The following is a 23,197-nucleotide window of genomic DNA, read 5'->3' on the forward strand; positions in this document are numbered from 1 at the left end:
TGCACTGGTGATTCATGGCACTCATCAACTCACCAACCATCCTACAAGCAAGCACTTACAATTATATTTGTAAAACATGAAATTCATCTTTCTGAGTCCTCAGTTTGCATTGGCAACCACACATCCTCAGCTTTTAATACCAAAGAAAATATCAGAAGAAATTAATATCAAAGCCTTGGCCATCATAAAAATCAACACAGGATACTGAAGTGTTACTCTGCTACTAAAATTGAGAAACGTCTACTAAAATCAAGAAGCGTAGAGAAGGAAATTAGAATCATCAAACTCTTTCAAATGATAATAACTAAAGCAAATTGAGCAGCTATGAAACATCCTGTTCTCTGGAGCTTAAAAGCAACAAGGCAATAAAAAACCCCTAGCCCATGCAAAGCTAAATAAGTTTTATGGAGATATTTTCTTTCTTTTCTCATCAAGTAGAACCACTAGTTTAAAGATTTTGCTTTAGCTGGTACTTTAAAGACTTTACACAGCGAAGGGCCATTTAGGCCATGTATCTAACTGAAACCATTTTCAAGGTACACACACACACACCATACCTTCTGTCTGAGATTTATCTCCCAGATTGGTGGAGACACCTTTTTTCTCTTTGTAAATTAAACTTTGCAGCCCACTGTATGCAGAATTAGGCTAGATAAAATAATATCCAGTTCTCTGCCATCATTATTAAAATGTTGTATTTATACCATTACTTGTGAGGTAAAACTTTTTTTGTCCATATGGTTCAATTTTTAGGAATAAGAAACACGATTGCGTGTGTAATTTTGACTTTACAATTTTAAGAGTGGCCTTCAGACTTCCACCACTGCTGAAAATACAGAGCTGCCAATAACCCCTATGCTGGCTTCACAAATTGGCTTCCAATATTCTACAACCTCAAAGGGTGTTTTCTGATGCCTTGATGGGAGATGTGTCTGTGCAAAGTAGTCAGCAGGCATCCCCAGTTAGAAGGTGAGAAAAGTTATTAACACCATCCTTAAGACAGGTAGAAGTGCTATGAGCCATGCCATTGCTCCAAGGAAAGAGGACAGACACAAGGAAAGTCTGGGGAATAATTCTGGTTGAAGTATTGAACAGGGAGAGAAGCTAAAGGAAGGTTCACTTAGAATGGAGAAAGAAATCCAGTAAGATTTCTACATGCAGTCACTAGTTTATATATATGCTTTTGAAAAAATCAGTTATATGACAATCAGATCAATTCATATTTAAAAAAAAGAGAAAAGAACATCACTGAGAATAAAAAAGCCCTTTAACAACTTCCAGATCCCTAACTTATATAGATATGAGTTCTTGGAAGGGATCTGAAAATCTTGACAGATATGAGAGTCCATCCTTTATCTCACACATCTGATTTTACAAAAACAAGGATGTTTCACTTTTCTGCTTTGTGACTTTTCACTATGAAGGGCTGATCAATTGCTTCTGAAGAGTCTGATAATGTAACAATGATATGACGAGATGTGTAGTTTCCTTTGGACTCCTGTTTAAGTACAACAAAAAAGGACTAGGAAGCATTTACTATTCAAGCAGAATGGATACAACTGCAATTTTTAAGTTCTTGCTGATGAAGTTCTGATATTAGCAACACAAGAAGGATAAGTCAGTTTCCCTAAGACAGAAAACTGATGCTTGAAATCTGAAGATAAGTCTCCAGAGAGAAAAATTACCATAAAATTCAAAGCATGTGTGAAAGTTGTTTCCCCAGATGCTTCTCTTCTAGAAGCAGACTTGACATTCTTGATGCAAGGATGGTTCTTGAGCATTTCAGTTTCATGGTCGTGGCACGGTATCTTCAACTGACATGACAAGATCTGTAATCATCTACACAAATGTCTTTTCAAGGATTCTGACACAGAATTTGGTATTTGTTCCTTTACCTCTCTCTGGTGTTTGGGTCAATACACTCACATGGCATCAAATCTCTTTCCATTCCTGTGCTCAGCTTATAAAGTGATATTCCTCAGCTTTCCTATGTAGTACAAGGGGCCTTGCTTCTCTGCTTGCTCATATATGACTGACATATAAAGGTAACTTGAGGAACTGAGATGGAGCCTCTCAATAAATTACCTTTCAGTCACCTTTCAGAAAGTACGTGCTAAACCCCTCACCTCCCACCCTCCTCTATTTTGCCACTCATCCAGTGTCTGGGAACTTGAAGACAGCTCACATTAGCAAACCAAGTCCCAGTTTAGCCTGTGATCACCTAAGAAAGCTTTTCAAACTAACTGTGCTATAGGTTCCCCAATGTTGGTGCCCTAGGTAACCTACAGAGAGCCAGCAGAGACATGTCTGTTGGCCCCATGTGCATGGTGTAGACATGGCTTGAAATAGCTGGTGTGGGTAAAGGAGAGGAGAGCCCATCCGCACCCACGCACCGTCCTTTCCTTTCATGCCGGCTCCCAGCAGCCCTCCCCTCCCATATGCCTCTATCACAGTCAACCTTAATTTACACTGGTGCATCGGGTAGCAGGATCAGCTTGTCAAATGCTGGGCAGTTACCTCATGTGCTAAAAATAGAGACAAGCAGCAGCAGTGACTGACTGGCAAACGCCTTTTTAATGGTGACTGACGTATTCAATCAAGACAATACATGAGATGTAAACTGCAAACAATGAAGGACATTTGTATAAGGACAGATGAGACAAAGGCAACAAAGCACCCTGGCTTTGCTTATGAGACATGTATGAAAGATTTCTGCTGCTCTTTTCAACCACTGTGCTATTTAGATTACAATTACTTAACGCCAACCAACAATAATACAAGCTTTTCTGCTACTCCAAGAGAGGTTATAAAAATCTCATTGTCAGCTGTATCATTCACCACGATAACCTCATTTCAATTGAAACAAAATCTCTGAGATATCACCTCTCCCCCCTTCCCTCCCTTTTTTATTTGCCTATAATAAGGTCTATAGTCTGGGGAGCTCTCAGGCTGAATTCCATGCATTGTAATTCACAAAATGAAAATCTGGTATTATATGCCCACTGACATTCACATCACCAGCAATTCATGCAGCAAAAAGCCATATGCCATGCACTTCTGATTTAAGTGTACTACAAAAACACATCCTAGAAAGAAGAAATAAAAATACAGAGACAAGTGTGGTTCCTGGGATCTCATTATTATCCACACTTTTAGACAGGAATGACAGGGGCAATGTCACAAAATATGCTGTTTTGGTGACAATTGCAGTTAGGTTGTATCATTTCCCTCGGCAGCTAACACACTCTACATGCAAGTGAGGCACTTTTTTTTCCAGTGCAAAAGGTTTCTATGGAGTAGAAAAAAAGCGGTTAGCATAGATAACCTACACTCAACATTTCTCCTCTGGATATCAGGCTTTCCACTCAATCATCTTTTTGAAGGCTGAGAAGTTTATTGGTTTGATCAGCACCCACAGAGATGAAAATGAAGAGAGCTTTGAAAACATGAAGTACCAGCAGTTTTAAAAATTGCCATCTCCAGGGTGTTACATAGACCCGTATATGTTCTACAGTAACACACACAGTTCACTAGAAACCTGGGGGACAAAATACACTCTGCCAATGGTGGCTAAGTTTTCCACAAATAAGAGATTTCACATGGACAGCGACTTTTATCACTGAGGAAAGGATAAGACAAGCTGCTGGCCAAGGAATGGATTACACTAAAATGCTCTTTTCCTTTTTTTTTTTTTTTTTTTAAATAGCAGATGTTTTGTTGAGACATTTCTTCCTTGCTTTTCGCCTGAAGAATCCTTCTATTTGTTAGCATACCCATCCTGGCATATAAATGGACAGAAAGGACAGAATTCAAGATTTAAAATGCTTTTCCTTTTAAGACTATGCCCTCCATGAAATCATTGCATATGTGATCACTGGAGAAGGATCGTTCAGCTATAACTACATATGACCCTATTTCTAAAGACTTTCAAAGCCTTGTGGCAAAGACAGAAAATAGTAAAGATATGTTTTAAATGAAAAAAGTCTTTCAACTTGAAAAAATAGTTCATAAGCTGCAGAGTGCAGAAAAAGGGCAAGTGTGGCTCCTTACTGCTTCATTAGGCAGTCTAGCAACTTACATTTCACAAATTAATTTTTTAAAATGCATTTGCATTCTTGACAATGCTAGTTCAGACTGAAAAATTTTCAAAGGGAAACAACCAACTAGATTTAAAAATGCAATACTCTTGTTCAGTCCCTTTGAGCTTGACAGTCCCAGTCTTTGGAGTATGAATACTTTAATCTGTTTTACAGACTGATGCCTCAGTAAGAGGAAAGCCGCATTTTTAGCATCTTAAACACCCCTTCTCAGGTTCCTGCAGCCAGGAGCAACAGACAAGTAATAAAGTGCCTTTGACAAATGCAATGGGACACATTTGGAGACCTGACAGATGTAGATAAATGCACAGAGACAGAGAAGACTAAAGAGAACCATTCTGAAATGAGCAGCCAATGAAGGCACACATTTGGAGTATCTAGGCCACAAAAAGCATAGAGGAAACACTGACCAAATGCCAGGGAAAAGTCTTAAACAGGCTCTTCCTACATCACATTAAATTGCACTGCTTAAAACAGACCATTCTTAAGGAAGGGGCTGCTAATGGAATAGACCTAACAATCTTTTTGTACCCCAATTTTGCTCTTCTAAAGGATTTCTATTGTATTTGAAGGGAGTTTTTTTTCTTCAATTAAAAAGTCTCATTTTCTGTGTAAGCTACGCAGCAGAGTTGCAAAATGTTAATTGCTATAATTTTTTAATAAATTCATGCATTACACAATTAATGATACAATATATTTATAGCAATTTTCTGTTTCCCATAAAAGCTAATAAAGTGCTATTGGCCTCAGGTGTGAAAATTTGGGATTTAATTTGTGCTAATCTGCCCCAGCCTGGGGAATACTGAATTCATTCTGTGTGAGAATAATTTATTTGCAGTATCCCTGACTGATACAAACAAAGCATTCTCAAGGGAAGGTGCAATAAAGCTAACAGAGGGGTGCAATCATTCCACTAGCCTGGCATTTCCCACTAGTAAAATACAAATAGAACAGCTTTCCAAAGCTTCTCCCAAAAGAAGGTAAATTCATATACTTCAGACCCATAAGAAAACAATAACGCTTTGGAGGGCATCCGTGAAGAGGGTATTTACCATTCCTTTTCCTTCTTCCATTAAATTGAAAAGGAGGTGACAGACAGATTTACAGACTGACCAAAGGATTTTACTTTCAAGTTCGTCTGTATTAATTTTTCTCCTGTTTGAGGTAATGGCTTTTTCCCATTCCTGAAGCTATTACTTGCCATCCTTCTCCAAGTATTCCTGTGCAGTGCAGTGTGGGGAAAGAGGGGCACAGAGACAGAGGAAAGAACCAGTCTGGGGCTGGAGCTGCTGCTGCAGCTGTGGCAGGGTGATGAAGGAGGTTGGAGCAAGTGGCCAGATATCCTGGTTCTGATTTTGACCCTGTAGCTGCTTCACTGCCAAGGCACTTCAGCTCTGGGTGTCTTTCCCTCCTTCCTGTAAAATGTGGTTTGTCAAAGCTTGGCCAAGCTTGCAAGAGGAGAAAAGTGCAGGATATTGTTAGTGCCACTAGAGGGGATAACTTGAGCGTGCTGGGGACCTGCTGCTCCTCCAGGAGTGCGGCAAAACCCTGCCACTTCCAGGTCAGGCACAGAGCTGCTGTGGCAGGGACTAGCATTAGAACAACGAAATTGCAGCCAGGGGGGCATTTCGGTCAGGATCTGTACACAGTCTGCTCCTGGTGTCTCCCTAATTTGCAGAGGACCCAGCAAAGCTGGTTACATCTCCTCTGCCACATTGCTGCCCTGACCCTCTCAAAATGACCCTCTAGACCTTTGTTTCCTCATGGGATAACATATTATCTAATGGTGGTGTTGGCCCACAACACATTTTCACACAAACGTGGGTTTCACAACTCAGACAAGTATGCTTCTTAAGAGCCTGCCCTTGAACATTTAGTCATATTCTGAACCTAGCCTTACACAATCATTCATCCTACAGCTGCCAAAAGCATGACAACACTAGAGAAGCTGCGAGAAACCTGTGGCATGGCATTTCCAAACCGCCACTGAGAAAGGAAATAGTATTTTTCATTTTTATGTTATGCTTGGTTACCTTTTCTGTTATCTTGTCAGCGAGCAACGAAAAATGTTTGCAGGGTCTGAGCATGAGCCATAAACATCTTTTGTGGTTATCAAATGCCTCAGTGTTTGCCTTGCTATTTAATTACAGGACTCACGTAGGGCATTTATTGTTTGCATCTGTTGCTGCTGTGAGCAATGTCTACTCTTCTTATTACCACACAGGCAGTTTATTATGTGTATACCTGTCAGTGGAATTATCATCTTGCTGAGCAGACCCCACTGGTGCAGGGGGATCCAGTGATGCAGCTTGGTGTGTCACTGAAACAGCCAGATACCACAGGGGCAGTTCCTTAGGATACCCAGGTCTGCCACTGTGAAATGAATGCTAGCTGAATGCTGAAACCAGAGGTTTTTGAGTTTTCTGAGAATGTTTTTCTTATTACAAAATATTTATTATTATTATTATTATTATTATATTCTTATATATTTTATATATATTATATTCTTATTATTAAAAATATATTCTTATTACAAAATAAATTTTCATAAAACATTTAAAAGCTCATGTTTTATACTATGATGATCTCGAACACATGTCCAGAGGGCAAATAAACTAGATCACCCAGTAATGAGAAAAACGCGTTGGTAACAACATTAGCTAACCTCATCCCACTTTCCTATTCCTTAAGACCGTAGTTTTAGTGAATATGGCAGATTCTGATTTCAAGTGTCATACACCACAGTACTTTCAATGGTTTTCAGTTTTGGCATCTCATACTTAACTTTAGCCATGCTGAAATGATAATCTTAGTAGTCATTTTTGGCCATCTAAAAATCTAAAACTATGCTAATATACTAACAAAAGCAGCCACATTGTGCCCATTTTCTACAATGCAGCTTCAACACTTTCCCAGGTGAGTAAAAAAATTTTGTGTTTTTCCTTCCACGCTGGGGCTGGGAGCAGTTATTTTATTCTTAATGTGCTTTTTTAAGATGGCACTACACTAGGTACAGAATTAGCAAATTGTTCCTACTGTTCTGCAGGTCTAATAAGATAAGCTATGGCTGGTCCTGCAATTAAAATAACACATTTGCTCACCCTTCCTCCTATTAGCATGTGAACTTCAAATGTACAAAAAGCAGCCAACTGAAATCTCTGGAAACCAGAATTAAGAGGATAATCTTGTCCCCTACATAATGTCCTACTTGCTGTCTCCTTGTACGCCAAGAAGCAATATGTGTATTTTACAACAAGATCACTAAAAAGATAGTGATCTCAATTTAAATCCTCATTAGGGCAACACAGGTGCATTTATTTGAGAACAACTAGTGGGGATCAATAAAAAATTTTTCTTTGGGAGCATGCTTTCATTTGGCCCCAGGGGGAATTTTACTGTGGGGCAGGTACTTTGAATTCCACCTATCATCATATTAAAAATAAACGATAAACCCTGAATCAATTTAAGTACTTCTTAGTCTGTGTGGCAGCAGAGCCTGATTACCCTGAGCAGAGCGTAGGTGGTCCCTGCGTGAGGGAAAACTGACTGGTGGGCACCTATTTAAATGGGCATGGTGATGAAGGTTTCTAGACGCTGGAGTGAGAGATAACTCAGTCCAGCTTTCTTACAGTCAGCACTGACTCCAAAAATCAATACACAACGCTTTCTTCTGCTGCAATAAAACATGTAGAATTATGTAAAGCTTGGAGACTAGATTATATTTTCAAAGTCATAAACCATGCTCTCTGCTCACAAATGAGTGTGGAGGACAGAACTTATAAAGTGTCCTTTGATCATCTGTAGGCTCATATAAAAACAAAAAGGTTTCAAATGGAATTGTTGCCACTTGCATGTCTCTCTATACAACTGCATCTTAATTTCTCTAGGAAACTCACAAGACATGAATTATGTATGTCTTAAAATGTTACAAAGGCATAATATAAGCTTAGCTGCCTGTCTAAATTATTCTATTCAGACATCTACTAGTATATAGAGAGACTGCAATAAAGATTTTAGGTCTGACAGTTATCATACTATCACCACAAGAGATCAAAGGAGTTTTTCTAATGCAAGAGCTCACAAAATGTGTCTGTTACAATAAGAATTGAACAAAGCATGAGATCATAAATGTTTCACTAAAACACCATAAAATTCTTCCAACTATGAGCAAAGTCCTGGTTTAATTATTTTTGAAACTTTATAAATGAACAAATCTATAAGAAATCTCCACAACATGAACTGAAGAACCATGATGGCACAGTATGCCATTTTGTCATCAAAAGAAAGTCTTAATATGTAGTTTAAAAAACCCTTGAGAACAGGTACTAAAACCTGAGGGGAAATATTCAATCACCTCACCTCTTTTAGTGCCTGTCATTCCCCAATGCAAGAGAGGAGGAAATAAATCTCTGTATGTGCACACAGACCTCCTACAGACCCTTAACATAACAGCAATTGTGATTAATCAAAAGTTTAAAACTAAGCTAAAAGCCCTTTTTCTTCAAGTATGATTAAAGATCAAAGGAAGTGGTCTAGATTTTTGGCAAAATCTCCAGGTCTCAAGACTTACCATCCAATATACTGAGTGTCCAAATTTGTTTTGGAGGTTTTGGGGGAGGAAGGGAAGGAGGAAGGAATAAAACGAACGATCCCATCAGCCAGGTGGGTAGTAAACCATAACAAAGTGGTGTTTTATACATTACCATGACAATCAAGTTATTGAAACTGAAAAATAGTAACACATGGAGAAGATAGAAGATTTTTTTTTTCACAGTGTAAGGTAAAACATACGCAGGTATTCTTCCCAAGAATGCCAAGGCAGTGGAAGGATTAAAAAAAAAGGTCTATTTCAGATGCAAGGACCATTTCTTAATGATGCTGCACACCAGGCTCTCAGGGAAAAAAAGGCAAGGCTCCGCCTTCTCCAAGGCTTTTTCTATCTTCTCTCTCTCCTGCCCTACCCTCTCTGGCCCAAGGAGGCCTTGTACATGTCTGCAAACATGTTATCTCTGTGCATACCAGGGAGAGAGAGAGCTTGCTCATAGCTTCTCCCTGCGACTTTCTCTGAAATGTAGAAGGAAGGGGAAAAAAAAATCTAACATATTTGAGAAGGCATTTTGCAGTCTTCCTAAGCAAGACCAGTTCTAGCTTTCTGTTACAAATACTTCCAAAACTGTACCTATCCCTACACACAGCAACTAAGCTACTGCATCTTGTGAGGTCTGTTTTCTTCCCATTCACTTCTGAAAGTATGGGCTGAATGCTCCCCAGGTCCACATGGCCCTTGGCTGCCAAGTTTTCAAAAGTGTCTGCCTAGAAACAGGTACTCTTAGCACACAGGAAAGATGCAGATAGAGTACTAATGAGCAATGATCACCAATGCCTCTTGTCAGGTAAGGATTAAAAATGGTGGTGTTAAGTTTGGTAAAGCCATTGGCACTGGCAGCCGTCACCCACCAAGCAGATGGGTAAACCTTGGGTACCACTATATAACTTATCATCCCCCATAAACCCTGAAGTGCTTCACAAGCCCACAAAACAACATTGTTTGCTTCACTCACAGATCCCTTTAGACATTTATCAGCTGAGTAACACACATCCCCACCACATGTCATTTGAAGTGGGTAAGAGTGCAAAAATCTCCTTATGACTCTAAAAAAGGATTTAGATAAACAGAAAATAATTACAGAACTGTTAGAAATGAGAGTCTCAATAGTTTAGCATTTCCTCCCCTTTATGAAAACAGTTACAAAATCAAGAGCGATTTCTGCAGGCAGAGATCCTGGGTCCAGGACCATGCACCATCGTGCCACCACTAGACACAAATCATAATAGCCCGGTGGTAAATGTTTCAGATTTGCCCCACAGAGTTTCCTGTGTCTTCAATGACACATGCAGTAAGACCTACTGCCAATCTTGCTGAACTCGAAAGAACTGATGGGTGAAGTTGCAGAATTTTTCAGTAACAGAAAACACAAATAGCAAATTAGTCAGATCAGAGAAAAAACCTACCTGATCTCCCATGAATCTCCACAACAATGCCTAACACAGCAAAGTAAATTTCTTTGTTTTCTTTTTAGGGTGGTCTGGGCTGTTATCAGAAACGAAATCATTCTTTTTCTGAATCCCCTAGAATTACCAATAATATTTCAACTCAAGTTGTAGGAAATTATGTAGACAAGTCCTTCAACTTGTCTACATGTTTACAGACAGAAGGCCTGTAAGTAACATGCAGTTGTTAATACATTTATTTAAAACAATTACATATTATGAAGTAGTCTTTTAAGAGTTGCTTTTTTAAGCTCTTGATTTCAACAATCCTACATCGTTCAGTGAATTATCTTGCTATTGCTCCTTCTGTGTTCCTAGATCACTAGATAAGAGAAGTGTCTCAGAAATTCCATGCAAGAACAAGCCTCTAGGTCATCTAGCTACAACAGAATGCACTTTGGACCTCCTTTCTCTCTTTAGCCAGGGCTCTGGTACTGCTGCCAACTAACTTGTCTGAAAGAACTCAGCAAAGGTTATTCCTCACCATGACTTAAGAATTCACCTTCACTCTGCAGAAGAAAATGGACATTGAGACCACTTTGATAACAGACAGTTCCAATTAGAAGTTAGGCATGATCATTCTTACTGGCTTTCACATAACATTTGAATCTGGTGACTTCAAGGCGCTTCTGTGGCACGTGCTGACACAGAGAATCAGTCTTACTTTTCATTCTCAACCAATAGTTCTACAACCAACATCTCCAAAGGAAGAAGCTGAAGATCCAGTCAGAGGATCCCAACAAAGATGGCCACAAAAGCATGAGTCTGTCATTTTTACAAAATGTCAGAGATACTGTTCAGCCTCATGACAGTTAAAATAGGATGTCTAAGGACCATTAAGACAGACCTGCTCTTTATGGGTTTTTTGAGGGTGAGGAGATTGGCTGAAGCTTCCAGAATTCTTACCACAAAAAGGGTGAGATACTGAGGAGCATTTTGGTTGGATTTTTATTCGATTTATTTGGGTTTGGTTGTTTGGGGTTTTTTTGTTTGTTTTAGCAGGCTAAACTGCACAGCAGTCAGTCATGATTGTGTCCACTCTTGAATATTTTATCCTGTTAGTGCTCACATGAAATGAAAGGGATGCACAGAATTATCACTGCAGTACTCTCTCTGCATTATTTACAACCTTGGAGGCTGCAGCACTTCAGCATAATATTGCTAACATAAAAAGGCAGAATTTCCCCTCAAGCCAGGATTGTAGTCTCATAGTCTGCAGTGCAATATGACTGAAAAGGTTCTATGAACTTCCCTTTGTCTCCCATTCCCTAACCACCACTTTCTAAACGCTGGCATTCTGATAGGCAAAGAATCCGAACAGATAAAACTCCACAGCGTTCAGCAGAATGGGAATTAGTAAATCCCTGTGCCTCTAGGGAGAATATATGGTCTTGTTTCATCATTCTACCCAGTTATTCCCACCCCACTCTTTTTCTTGCCTTGTTAAAGTCCTCTGAAGTTGCCCTCATTTCCTTCCATGTCTTGTTCAAGAGCTGAATGCAGATACAGAAGAACTCCTCAAACGATCTGTCATGGGTGAAGAACATGGGATGGAAATCGTTGCAGGTCTCACTGGCTAAAAACAGAAAAACAAGGGGGCGTGGAATAAGACATGTACAGGCAGGAGCTTCAAAAAATAAACATAAAATACAATCAGCCACAAAATTTAAAAAACAGCATAACTGAGTGAAATCCCAGTTCTTGGAGTAAGGGATGTCAAAACATCATCGTGAAAAGCCAGCCTTGATCTACAGTCTTAAAGACAACAAAACACAGTATAGACCCTGTCTGTAAGACACCAACAGCAAGAACAAGAGGAAGCAACTACTTGTTTGCCTGAGTAGTCTCTCAATGTTTTTTGTTTGTGCCAAGTTTTGCTGCTCAGTCCAGGATAGAGGGACAAAGGGAAAAAGTAGAAATCTCCTCATCAAAACAACTTCTGCCACTACTAACAGTATGGTCCATTTTGCCTGATGAAAACCAAACACCAGACCCTATCACTCACAAAATAGTATTAGATCAATGTACACACTGAAATATGAAGCTCTCCTGGCATAGCAGATGATGTACCATACTAATGAATATATCACAAAGGTAACCAGAGAAATCTAGACAGACATAAAGATGAGAATGTAACTGATTAAACTTGTTCTTTGAAAATAACTGGAAACAAAAGCAACGGATCTTCTATAATCTGTCCCTTATCTGAGACAGAAATAACAAAAAGGAAAAAAACAAAACCAAAAAACAACACACAAACTTCCTTTAATCAAATACTGGCTTTGAGGAAGAAAAAAAAAAAAAAGAATACTGTAGTGAGGATCACGGAAAAGCAAGAGTGTGCTGTGAGTCTCCTGAAGCAAAGAATAAATTTTCAAAAACTGAGGACTAAAGAAATGCTGGCCTCCGGGCACATATGAGCAACCTGGGAACAGAAGTGGCTTTAGCTAAGAACTGAAAAGAATCTTTAAACTCTGCTGTGACTTGCAGGGACACCTGAGTAGGTTACCTATTTATGTTCTTAAAAAGATAACAAAAAAAGTAAAATTGATTAAGCCTTTCTTCATATACCTAGTCCCCAAATCTCTCAGCTTTAGCTTTCACCTCTGCATGAGTGCTCCTTTGAACTTGGCAGAAGTCACTCACATGCCTGAACAACATCATCTTCCCTTACTTCAGGATCAAACAGCCACTGCTTAGGCAACTTCCTCCTTTGCAAGAACAGCAGAATTATCAAGCACTGGGATAAATCACTCTTTCCTGAGGCTGAATCTGCTTTCTCCCAGTGGAACTGGAGAATTAGAGACTCTTTTCAAGAGAATGGGAATAGCTCAGGCAGGCTGACTCCCTGCACCAGCTGCAGACACTTGGTCCTGGTACCTCCTCTAGACACAAAACTGCCCTTTCAGTGTGTTTAGTTACCTCTACTGCACCAGCAATTCTGCCATAGGAACATGAACTGTGCTTAGAATCACCTGAACCCTCAAAGAAAAATGCTTTCTGATCTTTCCTAGCATTCAGTATTAAAATTATAAAGCAAAACTCGGAAGCTTAATTGCAAATTTGAATCTTAATTTTAACGTCAGATTTACTAATCAATTCTTCAGCTATGTGGCAAGGACAGGAATTAAATTTGGGCACAGGTTTCATTGTAATCAAGTAAACTCCATTTACTTCAAAGGATTTGCAGTCAAGGGGGAATTAGTCAAAGCAGAGACCTATGTTTAAGAGGAACCACTCAATCGCTTTTAAAGAATAAAATGCCTCAAGCATGTTTTTCAGAGCACCTTCAGCTTCCATTCACTCCACTGGAGCTCCAAGGGCTCAGCACTTCCAATAATCAGACCTTCAGCTTGTAAAAATGTCGGAGACACAACAGAACAGATTCTCAGAGGGCACTTGTCTTTAAGTCATGAAATACTGTAATGATGAGAAGAAATAAAATAACACCAAGCAGAAGAATGCAGCCAGTACCTTCACTGTATAAATCACAGCACGAAACAAGGCAATAACCCTCGACACGCACTGGCCTTTCTGATCCTCCTCAAAGCCTGAGTTTCTCACTGCTCCTGCCCATAAAAATCAATAAATCAAAATTAATGCAAAGGCTAGGGATTCTCAGAAAATTGATCACTGGTTCTAACTCATGCTCCTTATGATAATCAGCCTCAAACTGTATCTACTGTGTTGACTGTTCTGCATGCAGAATCAGAGATGCCCCCTCCCCCCACCTTTTTTTTATAAGTAGGCAACATACTGTGTTTTATGGCTTTCAGTCTCAAAATGGAAGAGTAGAAATCACTGTTATTGATATAAACGGAGAAAGGCCTGTTAAAAAGCAGGATCAATGTCTTAAAGTAAAAAACAAATCCTAGGAATAATTCAAACCCAAATGATAAACAGCTCCTTCAAAATTCTCACTCATCCGGATAGCAAAGAAGAAAATCCATGGTCTACTTCCATGGTAGTTTTTTGTATGCTATGAAAATTCCATCTAAAATAATACAAACTAACACAATTCAATGTAAAATCTTCAGGTTTCAGCTCTGGTCACATCTATGTTCTGCTCGGAGTGTTAAAATATCTAATGAAAGGTAACCCTTGCCCCAATACTTTCCTTCTCCTTTTGACAGGTGAGATGAGGATGAAGGAAAAGGCGGTACTGTGTTACTGGTATGGTGTTGAGACCAGAGTAAGACTGAGTTACAAACTGCTGTCTTGGTCCACTCTCTCCAGCCCCAAGTCAGAGGCTTTAATATCCTTAATATCAGAGGACTGCCTCTCTCTGCAGAGTGAGTAAATTTAGAGGCTGTTCAATTTACTAATTAAAAAGTACTTGAATTTATTTTTTCACTAACTTGCAATTTGACTAGTTCTAAACTGAAACAGAGGTCCAGCCTTAGAAATATTTGGAGACCTTCTGCATAAGAGCTGCGTGCAAAATTCTGGCCCTTAAGTCCAGCACTCTCTAACCTTCTTTTTCACAAGCAGGGACTAACCAAATTTATAACCACATAAAAACATACACATGGCTGCAATGTGGGGACACAAATCATCATGATTATTCATCATCAAGTTTTAATTACTCCTCTGTGAGATCACCTTCGAAAGGCAAGTCACAGATGTCTGGCCTACATAAATCAGGTGAAGATCTTGTTGATTTTCCTTTCTTGGCACATTCTTGAAGCTGTAGATCAATATGCCACCTTTCAGGATACAAGTAGTCCTTCCAGCTTCTAGCTGATCTATAGCTGGAACTTAGAGGAAGAAATTTAGTTCATTCCTCATTCTAAATTGCACTGGGAAAAAAAAAAAGCTAATTTCTACCTGGGAGTTTATATGGTTCCTTCAGTGTATACTTTTAGTCCACCCAACACAATTCTGTCAGTTGTTTCCTAAATTACAACAAGACATTCAAATGCCCCAGACTATTTGAGAAGTAAACAGATATGACTCGTTACCTTGTTCCGCTGTGGATTAGTAGAAAACAACAGGGAAAAGTAAATCAATTGAGAAAGAAGAAAAGAGCTGTACTTTCATTTTTTAGCCCATCTCTAAACACCTTTTCCCATGAGACAGAACATCATCAGGGTTGAATTTCTTTTAGCTGTGTCAAGAACAGTCAGGTATTTGCATATTTGCATAAGCCTGTCTTGAAAGGGCACAAATTATGTGGTGATGTTTCACTAAGTGTTTGGCTTGAAGTACAACAGAGATTTAAACTTCAAAGTTGCTATGGTGAACTGAATAGGACAACAGGGATTTCTACATGCAGGACAGAGTCCAGGAAAGGACCAGTGTGCCAGACCAGACAGCAGGCTGCCGTGTCACCTCACTGACCAAATCAGTAAGAACAAAAGGCCACTAGTTCAACAGAAACTGGCTAACAGCTGGAAGGACTCACGACATTTTACCCCCACGTTAAATGTAGACTACGTGTAGATATCTATAATTAGTTTCCACTAAAAGGAGGAAAAAAAGATATGATTTTTTTATCTTAGAATTTGTTTTGTGGAATACGTGGGAGTAACACAGAGACAAGCTCTCCCTTCCCCTAAAGGTAAAAGAGCAGGCAGAGACACAGTAATACACCTCTTTAAGCAAGGTACTGCCCTTGATCTTAAGAAAACTCTGCTTGCTTTCTAATCCTGCTAAACTGCTGTGTTGATACTACTCATCCCCATCACTTCTTTAAAATGGCATATGGGTATTCTGACCTCAGTTGTGAAGTTCTTGAATTCAAGAAACAAAAAAGGTTGTACTAGTATGAAAGCCATATCTATCATGAAGGGAATGTTTGAAATTAGGAACCACCCAAACCATAATTTTCAAAATCCATCCATGATCCTATGGGGGATCAAGCTGAGGTGACTTCAAGAGTCATTCTTCTGTAAATTTGAAGCTTGGACCCATGACATTGGGAAGGTATATGAAAGATAATTTGCTAATCACAAATGAGACATCTCATTCACAAATGTCAGACGTACAATCGGTCTACAAAGAAGAAGTAGAAAACAGATCTGAGTAAGTAGACAATAAATAAAAGTTATAAGGTTGCTGCGTATTCTCAAATATTTCAAAAACAGGCAGGCAGCCTAAATCAATCACATTATTCAGTCAGCCATATAAACACGGTCACCTGGCAATAATGCTGTCAAACCTAGAGGCAGACAAGACACCTGTGGTGAGGAGTCAGCCTCTGTGCTGGGGTTGGTATTAATAGATCTTGTGCAGCCTGAAACTCATCAAGAAAAGCATCCTGAAATAGCATCAGCACGATTTTGAGATGAGGGATGCAGTGATGCAGAGCCCTGGGAAACTGGTTTGCAAAGTTCCAGGGAGAGAGGGCTTCAAAAATATATCTCCCTGTCTGAAAGCTACCTGGGAGCCATGGGATCGAATTTTCAGAGAGATCTGTGCTTTCTTTTTCTGAGCTGCTGCTTAATTCCGGGTGAGTCATTTATCCCCTCAGTTGTTTTCCCCAGTTTCACAGAATGGAGATGATAATATTTGATCAGAGAGGAGGCGGGTGGAAAGATCCACTGCACTTTCAGAAGTGCAGCAAGATCCACAAATGAAGGGTGCAATATGGACCTTGGAAATATCACCTCCACTTGGCACAGCCTCCTCTGGGATTATTATTTGCCAGTAACAGAAGAACCAAAGAGCAACTAATTCTCACTAGCTCTCAGGAGAAGAAGCACTGTAATTTATGCTTCTCCCTGAAGATGCAATACAGTAAAAATAACTACTGCCATGACCATTTTTATACACAATCAAAAATTCTCTCAGTAACACATAGAACATATAGGAAAAAGTACACCTAATACTGCAGAAATACAGTGATTGCCAAGTTATCTATACTGCTGATTGTTGTAGTCTGCTGGTAATAATTTGAACCTCTGGCTACCTTTCTGGCACGTGATAGGGAAACTGTAATTTAAGGCAAGGAAGATCACTAGCAATGTCAGTGCAATAACGAAGTAGTAATACTGAGGCAAATCATGTAATTTTCTTTCCTAGGGAAAAGTTGTCTTTAGAACACTCCACTGGTATTAGAACAAAAGCCACCAAAATTACCTAGCAACATAGAGCTACAAGAGACATTCAACGTCTTCCCTTACCTGATCCCATATTAAGTTGGAAAAGAAACAATATGAAATTGTTAAACGTGCAGCAAAAACTACCAACTCAAACTCTTCATAAGAGCATAAGGCACCATGTCTCTGAACCTATGAGACTTATAAAGAAGCTATAGAGGGAAACTGGAAAAAAAAGCACATATAAAAGGCTTCCTACAGTCTGCAAGCTTTCTCAAGGCTGAGAATAAATTCTACTATGCAATGAGAAACAAGGATTCCATGAAGTTTCAGGACTAGGATGTTCATGGCATATGGAGCCCCAAGCTCTGCAGTAACTCACCCAGATTCATTTTGAAGATGACTGCTGCTGTGTTAGAAACACATCTCCTCTCCCCAAAATATCATTAAAAGAAGAAGCCGCTATTTAAAAATTCACCTCACTCATTGTCCCATATAAAAGTGCTGGAAGAAGAACCCTGACTATTGCAGCACAAGACAATAAAGCCCCACACTTATCACTACCAACAGATCCAGCAGTTCAGAGGTGGCAATAAGGAGACAGCTGAAGAACAATATCCTGGCAGATTCACCCTGCCAATTCAGAGCTGATGGTGAACTGAAAGAAAGCAATGAAGACAGGGGTGTCCACACAGGTAGGCTGACTTTGTAAGGATAACTCCTTTTGCAACTCTCAGTAAATAGAGAGACCTCACTGCACCTCTCCTGCTTAGAATAGACCTGAAGACTGAACACTATGGTTTGGAAAAGCAAACAGAAAGCCAAAATGCAAAGAGAAGTGTTCCCAAAAAGGCTTTTAAATGCAACAAGGAAATGACAAAGATTACAAAGAGTCAGTATCGTGCTGATAAGGGTACCCCATCTCTTTCAAAAGCAGCCTATTTTTATTTCTGACAAAACAGGTGCCAGTTATAAATAAATCTGAACTGTCTCTACAATCTGTCACAGCACACTGTTGGGCAACAGGAAAGTACTCTGCCTCCCTCTTCATTCCTTCACTACTCCCAGTATTAAAAAAGCAGTGATCAATAACAACAAGAAAATGTAGTTTTAAAACCTGATGGATAAATTGGAGTATTGTCTTCAGAGGTGAGGGAGCACTTCATACAAATTAGCCATGCACTTCTAGGAGAAAAATCCTTGAGAGTGGAAATGGTATGAAAAAACAAGTGCTTGTATTCATCATACCAAAAAAAAGTCTTTTGGGGGAAAAAAAACATAGATCGGCATGCATAGATCTGCAATTATGCTCTGGCATATTTACAGTATCCCTGAATAACAATACAGAATCATAGATTTATCTAGGTTGGAAAAGACCTTTAAGATCATCAAAATGTTAATTGATTAATGCGATAAATTTGCTTAGGGACTATGAAGTCTTTATGGTCACTTCTAGCAAACATATAGAACAAGAGGGAAGTACACATATAAAGCAGAATCTACAGACAACTGTTTAACAAATAAACACACTATGCAAAACCTTCTTACAAAAGATAATGCTGCTGCTCTGTCAGGTTCGTATCAGGTTCCTGACATCTTGCAAAGCACACAAAGCAATGATGGCTATGTGAAAGCTTAAAAAACCTGAACCAAACCATCATATAAAGAAGCATTTTTGACAATTTCTAAGCCAACAGACTGTCTGCTTGAAGTCCAACAGAAATAGTGTCACTGACAGAAGGCCAGTTAAGCTCAGACCAATGGAAGCATCTTATCACATCTGCTGCATGTTGATACTCTGTTCCTTTACCTGTTGCATCCTTTCTCTCCTAAGCTCTCAGAGAAACTAGGCTTAACCGTATCTCCAGTCATATCAGGAAGAATGAGAGTAGCAACGGGGGAGGTAGGTGTTTATAAAGACTAGCATAAAGGCAGTCACACTGTGTAACCACTCTTTCTAGCCCTACAATACCTATTGGCAAAGTTTATTGCTAAATGCTATATTCTGGCACATGTTCTAATAACTGTTGCAGCACCTCAGACACAGAACTCTGAGGGCTGGGGTCAGAAGTTTTTGGGTGCAGAAGTGGACACTTGTTCTGTCTTTGCTTGTGCATCTCCTCGATGTCCCTCTCAAAATCAGTACAGTGAGAAACTGCCTTTCATGACAGGATTGTTGTCTTTTTCCTTTTTACTCTGACTCTTCTAGAGCACCAGCTTATTGCTTCTCCTCCTGAAGGGATTTTTGCTAAAAAGCACACACTTACTTCTAATTACTCATTTTCTTTATTAGAAAGTTACATAGACTGCATTACAGGTTATAACTCATGCCTCTCCAAAGACCTTCTGTGAGATACTTCACCAAGAATATACTCTGGCTATTATTTGAAATACAGACCATGATGTTTCGGTTCACAAGAGAGGAATGGTCACTTAAAATTAACTCTGCTTTAAGTAGGCTGGCTAAGGCTCCATCTGTAAGCAAAACTTAAAGAAGTCTACAAAAACCTGCAGGAAAAACACTGCCAACAGTAACCTGGGAAATCTACAGATTGTTTTAGGTCCCTCCTTGCTACCTAAGCAGCTTCCATTCCCTGCTCCCTCACACAGACCTATGCATTAAAATCAGAAAGAAACTATGTGGTTACACTTTTGTGTAAGACAACTAGTGGAAAGAACATATTTTTGGGGATATTTGATCTTACAAGTAAGCAACATCAGGACAACTGCAAGGGAAAAAAACCCGAATGAGCAGATGGAGAAGCCAACAAACCAACAGTCAAGTCAGGGAGGAAAATAATCTTTTTCCTGGTACCAAGGCATTCTTCTATTAGAAAAAAAAAAGGCTACAACTGAATTACCCATGCAGACCTGGCACAAACCCTCTGTACTCACACAAAGGGTGTCTGTATATGAGATGCCTCCTTTGGTGCACTTTTGTGACAGGCTGTTAGGCTACCTTCAGTGTCCCCATGGTGTGGTATGAGACACGCTGGCTGCCTGATACCTCTGCCTAAGCAGTCAGGCCAGCTTCCAAAGTGTGAAAGCTGTGAGGACAAACTTCCAGCTACCTAGAAAGTGAGCTAAACTCACCCAGCTCCTCTGCCATTACAGAAAATGAAACAGAACAAAAGCACTCCAAATTCAACCACTTGCTTTGAATCAATTCCAGATAATATGCCAAACAAAGTAACAGACTGAGTCAAAGAGGGAAACGACACCAATAGCAATAATAAAAGAAAAAAAAGATTGTCTGTATTAAGGTGAGGGAATTCACTGTATCACACATCCTAGAGCAAATGGCAACTCATTTTTCACATCAGATCTGGTTCTGAGCTATGCTGAAACTACAATGCTTGCTCAAGAACCGGGATGCACACACCTACTAGCTGTCCCTGACTTTTTTGAAAATATGTGTAGTACCACCACTACTACAGCTCCACATAGAACAACCCACCTTAGCTCTTACACCTCTCCTCCCTCCCCTTCTGCATCTCTACAAACTGTGTATCTCCTTTAAAAGATGCATATTTATACATACATGAACCAAATTGCCAAATAACATCTTTTCCCCCCACTTTGTGAAAGTAAAATGTGAGCAAGAAGAAACTGGTCAGTGGCAAAATCTTGTGCAATACACCCCAGGCTGGGAACACCCCCTAGCATGTCTACAGCCCACTTGCTATTCCATTCTTGGTCTGCCATGGGCAACCAGCAGTGGTAAGCACAGCAGCAAAAACATTGTGGTCTGTGGGGGAAACACCAATCTTCCCACTCCTTGTGAATACAATCTCTCTTGGAACCCAGCTAGACTTGGTGAGGCAAAGGTCATGAACTCATCATGAAAACTGCACCTTAGTTATCTAACCGCAACCACCTAAATTATTTTCTCTCCTTACAAATTGTCTTAATCTGTAAATTATGTTTTTAACGATCTGGGCTAGAGTCCCAAAGTCAGACTGACAGAATAAAAATAAAACTGCTGAAGCATACTCTTTTAACACAGACCAAAGTGAGTAATTGCTACTCACAGAAAAGGAAAACAGTGATGTGGCAGGGTGCAAGCTGCTCAGGAAACATTGAACCTTAGTGCTTGTTAGTGTATTTATCCAAGATCATCGCCATAACAAACTGAGTAACTGCCAAGCATGTCCAAAGGGCTTTGTGAACATTAATCAATCTCTAGGACAGTAGTTAACACTAACTCTTCAGATGTCAAACTTAATCTCTTGAAAGGCAAGCAGAAAATCAAGTTAATAAGACCACAGGCTTAACAGGAGAAGCTATTTAAACAACACGTTTCCAAGTGGCACATTCTGCTCATAAGTTACTCTCATGGAGTTTTTTACTTCATACACCAATACAAAACTATTCAACTACAGCTGACAGAGCATAGTTTTGGATAGGCAGAACTACTGCCATCAAAAGTTATGTTTTAGAAATGTTTAATTAGGCTGTAAAATTGCCCTACTTTATGTTATTCCTCTTCTTTATAAGCTAAAACATTGAACCAGCATTTCAGTCATCTTACTGTAAAAAAATAGTATCTTAAAAACATTGTATTTTAGTCTGGAAAACAGGTTGCTTGATGAAAGATGTTTTAGAGAGTGCAAACATTTTAAAATTAATTCCTGCTCTATATCCTAGGGCATTTGCATTGTATATTAACAGATATAATTCATTATAACTCCAAACCTTTTAGTTTCTAAAGAAGCTTAGAGAATCACCTAGAACAGGATATGTGAAGTAGTACAGATTCTCTCCTCATGATGCTGGGAGATAAAAAGCCTGCAGGATCCTGGGAGATAAAAAGCCTGCAGAACGCTGGGAGATAACAAGCCCTTGAGTATAAATGAAGTGAATACATGGGAGACAGGGAGAGGAAAGAGGCCCAGAAAACACATTAAGACTTGCTGAGATCACGTCTTTGTAAAATATCAGAAACAGGACGATAAGGAGGAAATTTGGTCTAAAGTATAATGTCTCTGGTGTCAATAACCACATAGTATTCCCTGACAGCTTGTTCCATTACTTATCTAGTCTCTAGTTTTGTTGTTGTCATTGTTATTTGATATATATATTTTCTCTTTTGTATTTTAAATCCATTATTTGTTTTCTCCTTGTTGACTACAAGAATTGAATAAGGTAATTTTTACATCATGCCTTGAGGCTCCTGAAGACATTTATATCTTTTCAATCACTTTATTCCACTCTGACCATGAATAATTGCTTAATTTTTCCTTCAGGGTCTTATTTTCCCAAGTATAGTATCAATCTCTCCAAAAATATGTCTGTATGCATGAGGATCACAGAATAGAGACATACAAAGACAAAAATAATGATTTCTCAGAACCAAAACCAACAAAAAAAGTAGGCAAAACCCTTCAGCTGAAATTTCTCTGTTGGACTATGGGTGTATTTGAAAAAGGATCTAAACTAACCTTCTTAGAAATTCTCTCCTATTACTCCCATTCCAGACACTTAGCAATTTCAGATAGGAAAAATGAAAGTCATCTTGTATACATAAGATCTCTCTTTGCTTCTGCATTTCAGTTTAAAATTGGTTCTCAAAATTTAGGATTATTGCTTGGCTGTTTTTTCACAAAGCATTATCCCAGTCATGTCTCAAGAGACATTGCATATGAGGCAAGTGTACTGGCCTTGCTTTCATTAAAATAAACTGGTTCATAACACAAGCTAAACTATATAAATTCATCTGAAAAAAATACCATCATGTCCTAAGACAGCATTTTTCAATTTTCTCTCAACTGAATCTGACCAACTGTGACATCTGTATGTACAGGTTATTAGCATCTATTTAAAAACTGTGAAGTAATACATCTGGAAAAGGAAAGTGTTTCCCAATCTACTGTAGCAAGTTACAGAAATAACATTTCCAAACCAACCATCAAGAAACAATTGACATTTCCAATGGTTTTGAAAAAAATAGCTAAACTTCTCCATTGCCAATAGGACACGTTAGATATGTTGGTTTCAAAATCACTAAGG

General features: G+C 39.1%; 1 protein-coding gene across 2 annotated transcripts in view; it reads right to left on the bottom strand.

Moving 5' to 3' along the window:
* The window catches only part of ELMO1 (engulfment and cell motility 1), a 317,291-nt gene that overhangs the window by 94,442 nt on the left and 199,652 nt on the right, over positions 1 to 23,197 (bottom strand). For both annotated transcript variants that reach the window (XM_027729150.2, XM_027729149.2), the window contains exon 17: positions 11,588 to 11,724. In XM_027729150.2, coding sequence (XP_027584951.1) covers positions 11,588 to 11,724 — 137 coding nt within the window. The remainder of the gene's footprint in view (positions 1 to 11,587; positions 11,725 to 23,197) is intronic.

The sequence above is a fragment of the Pipra filicauda genome, unplaced genomic scaffold (genome assembly GCF_003945595.2).
Source record: "Pipra filicauda isolate LSUMZ 115617 unplaced genomic scaffold, ASM394559v2 scaffold233_size1220752_pilon, whole genome shotgun sequence".
Taxonomy (NCBI): Eukaryota; Metazoa; Chordata; class Aves; order Passeriformes; family Pipridae; genus Pipra; species Pipra filicauda.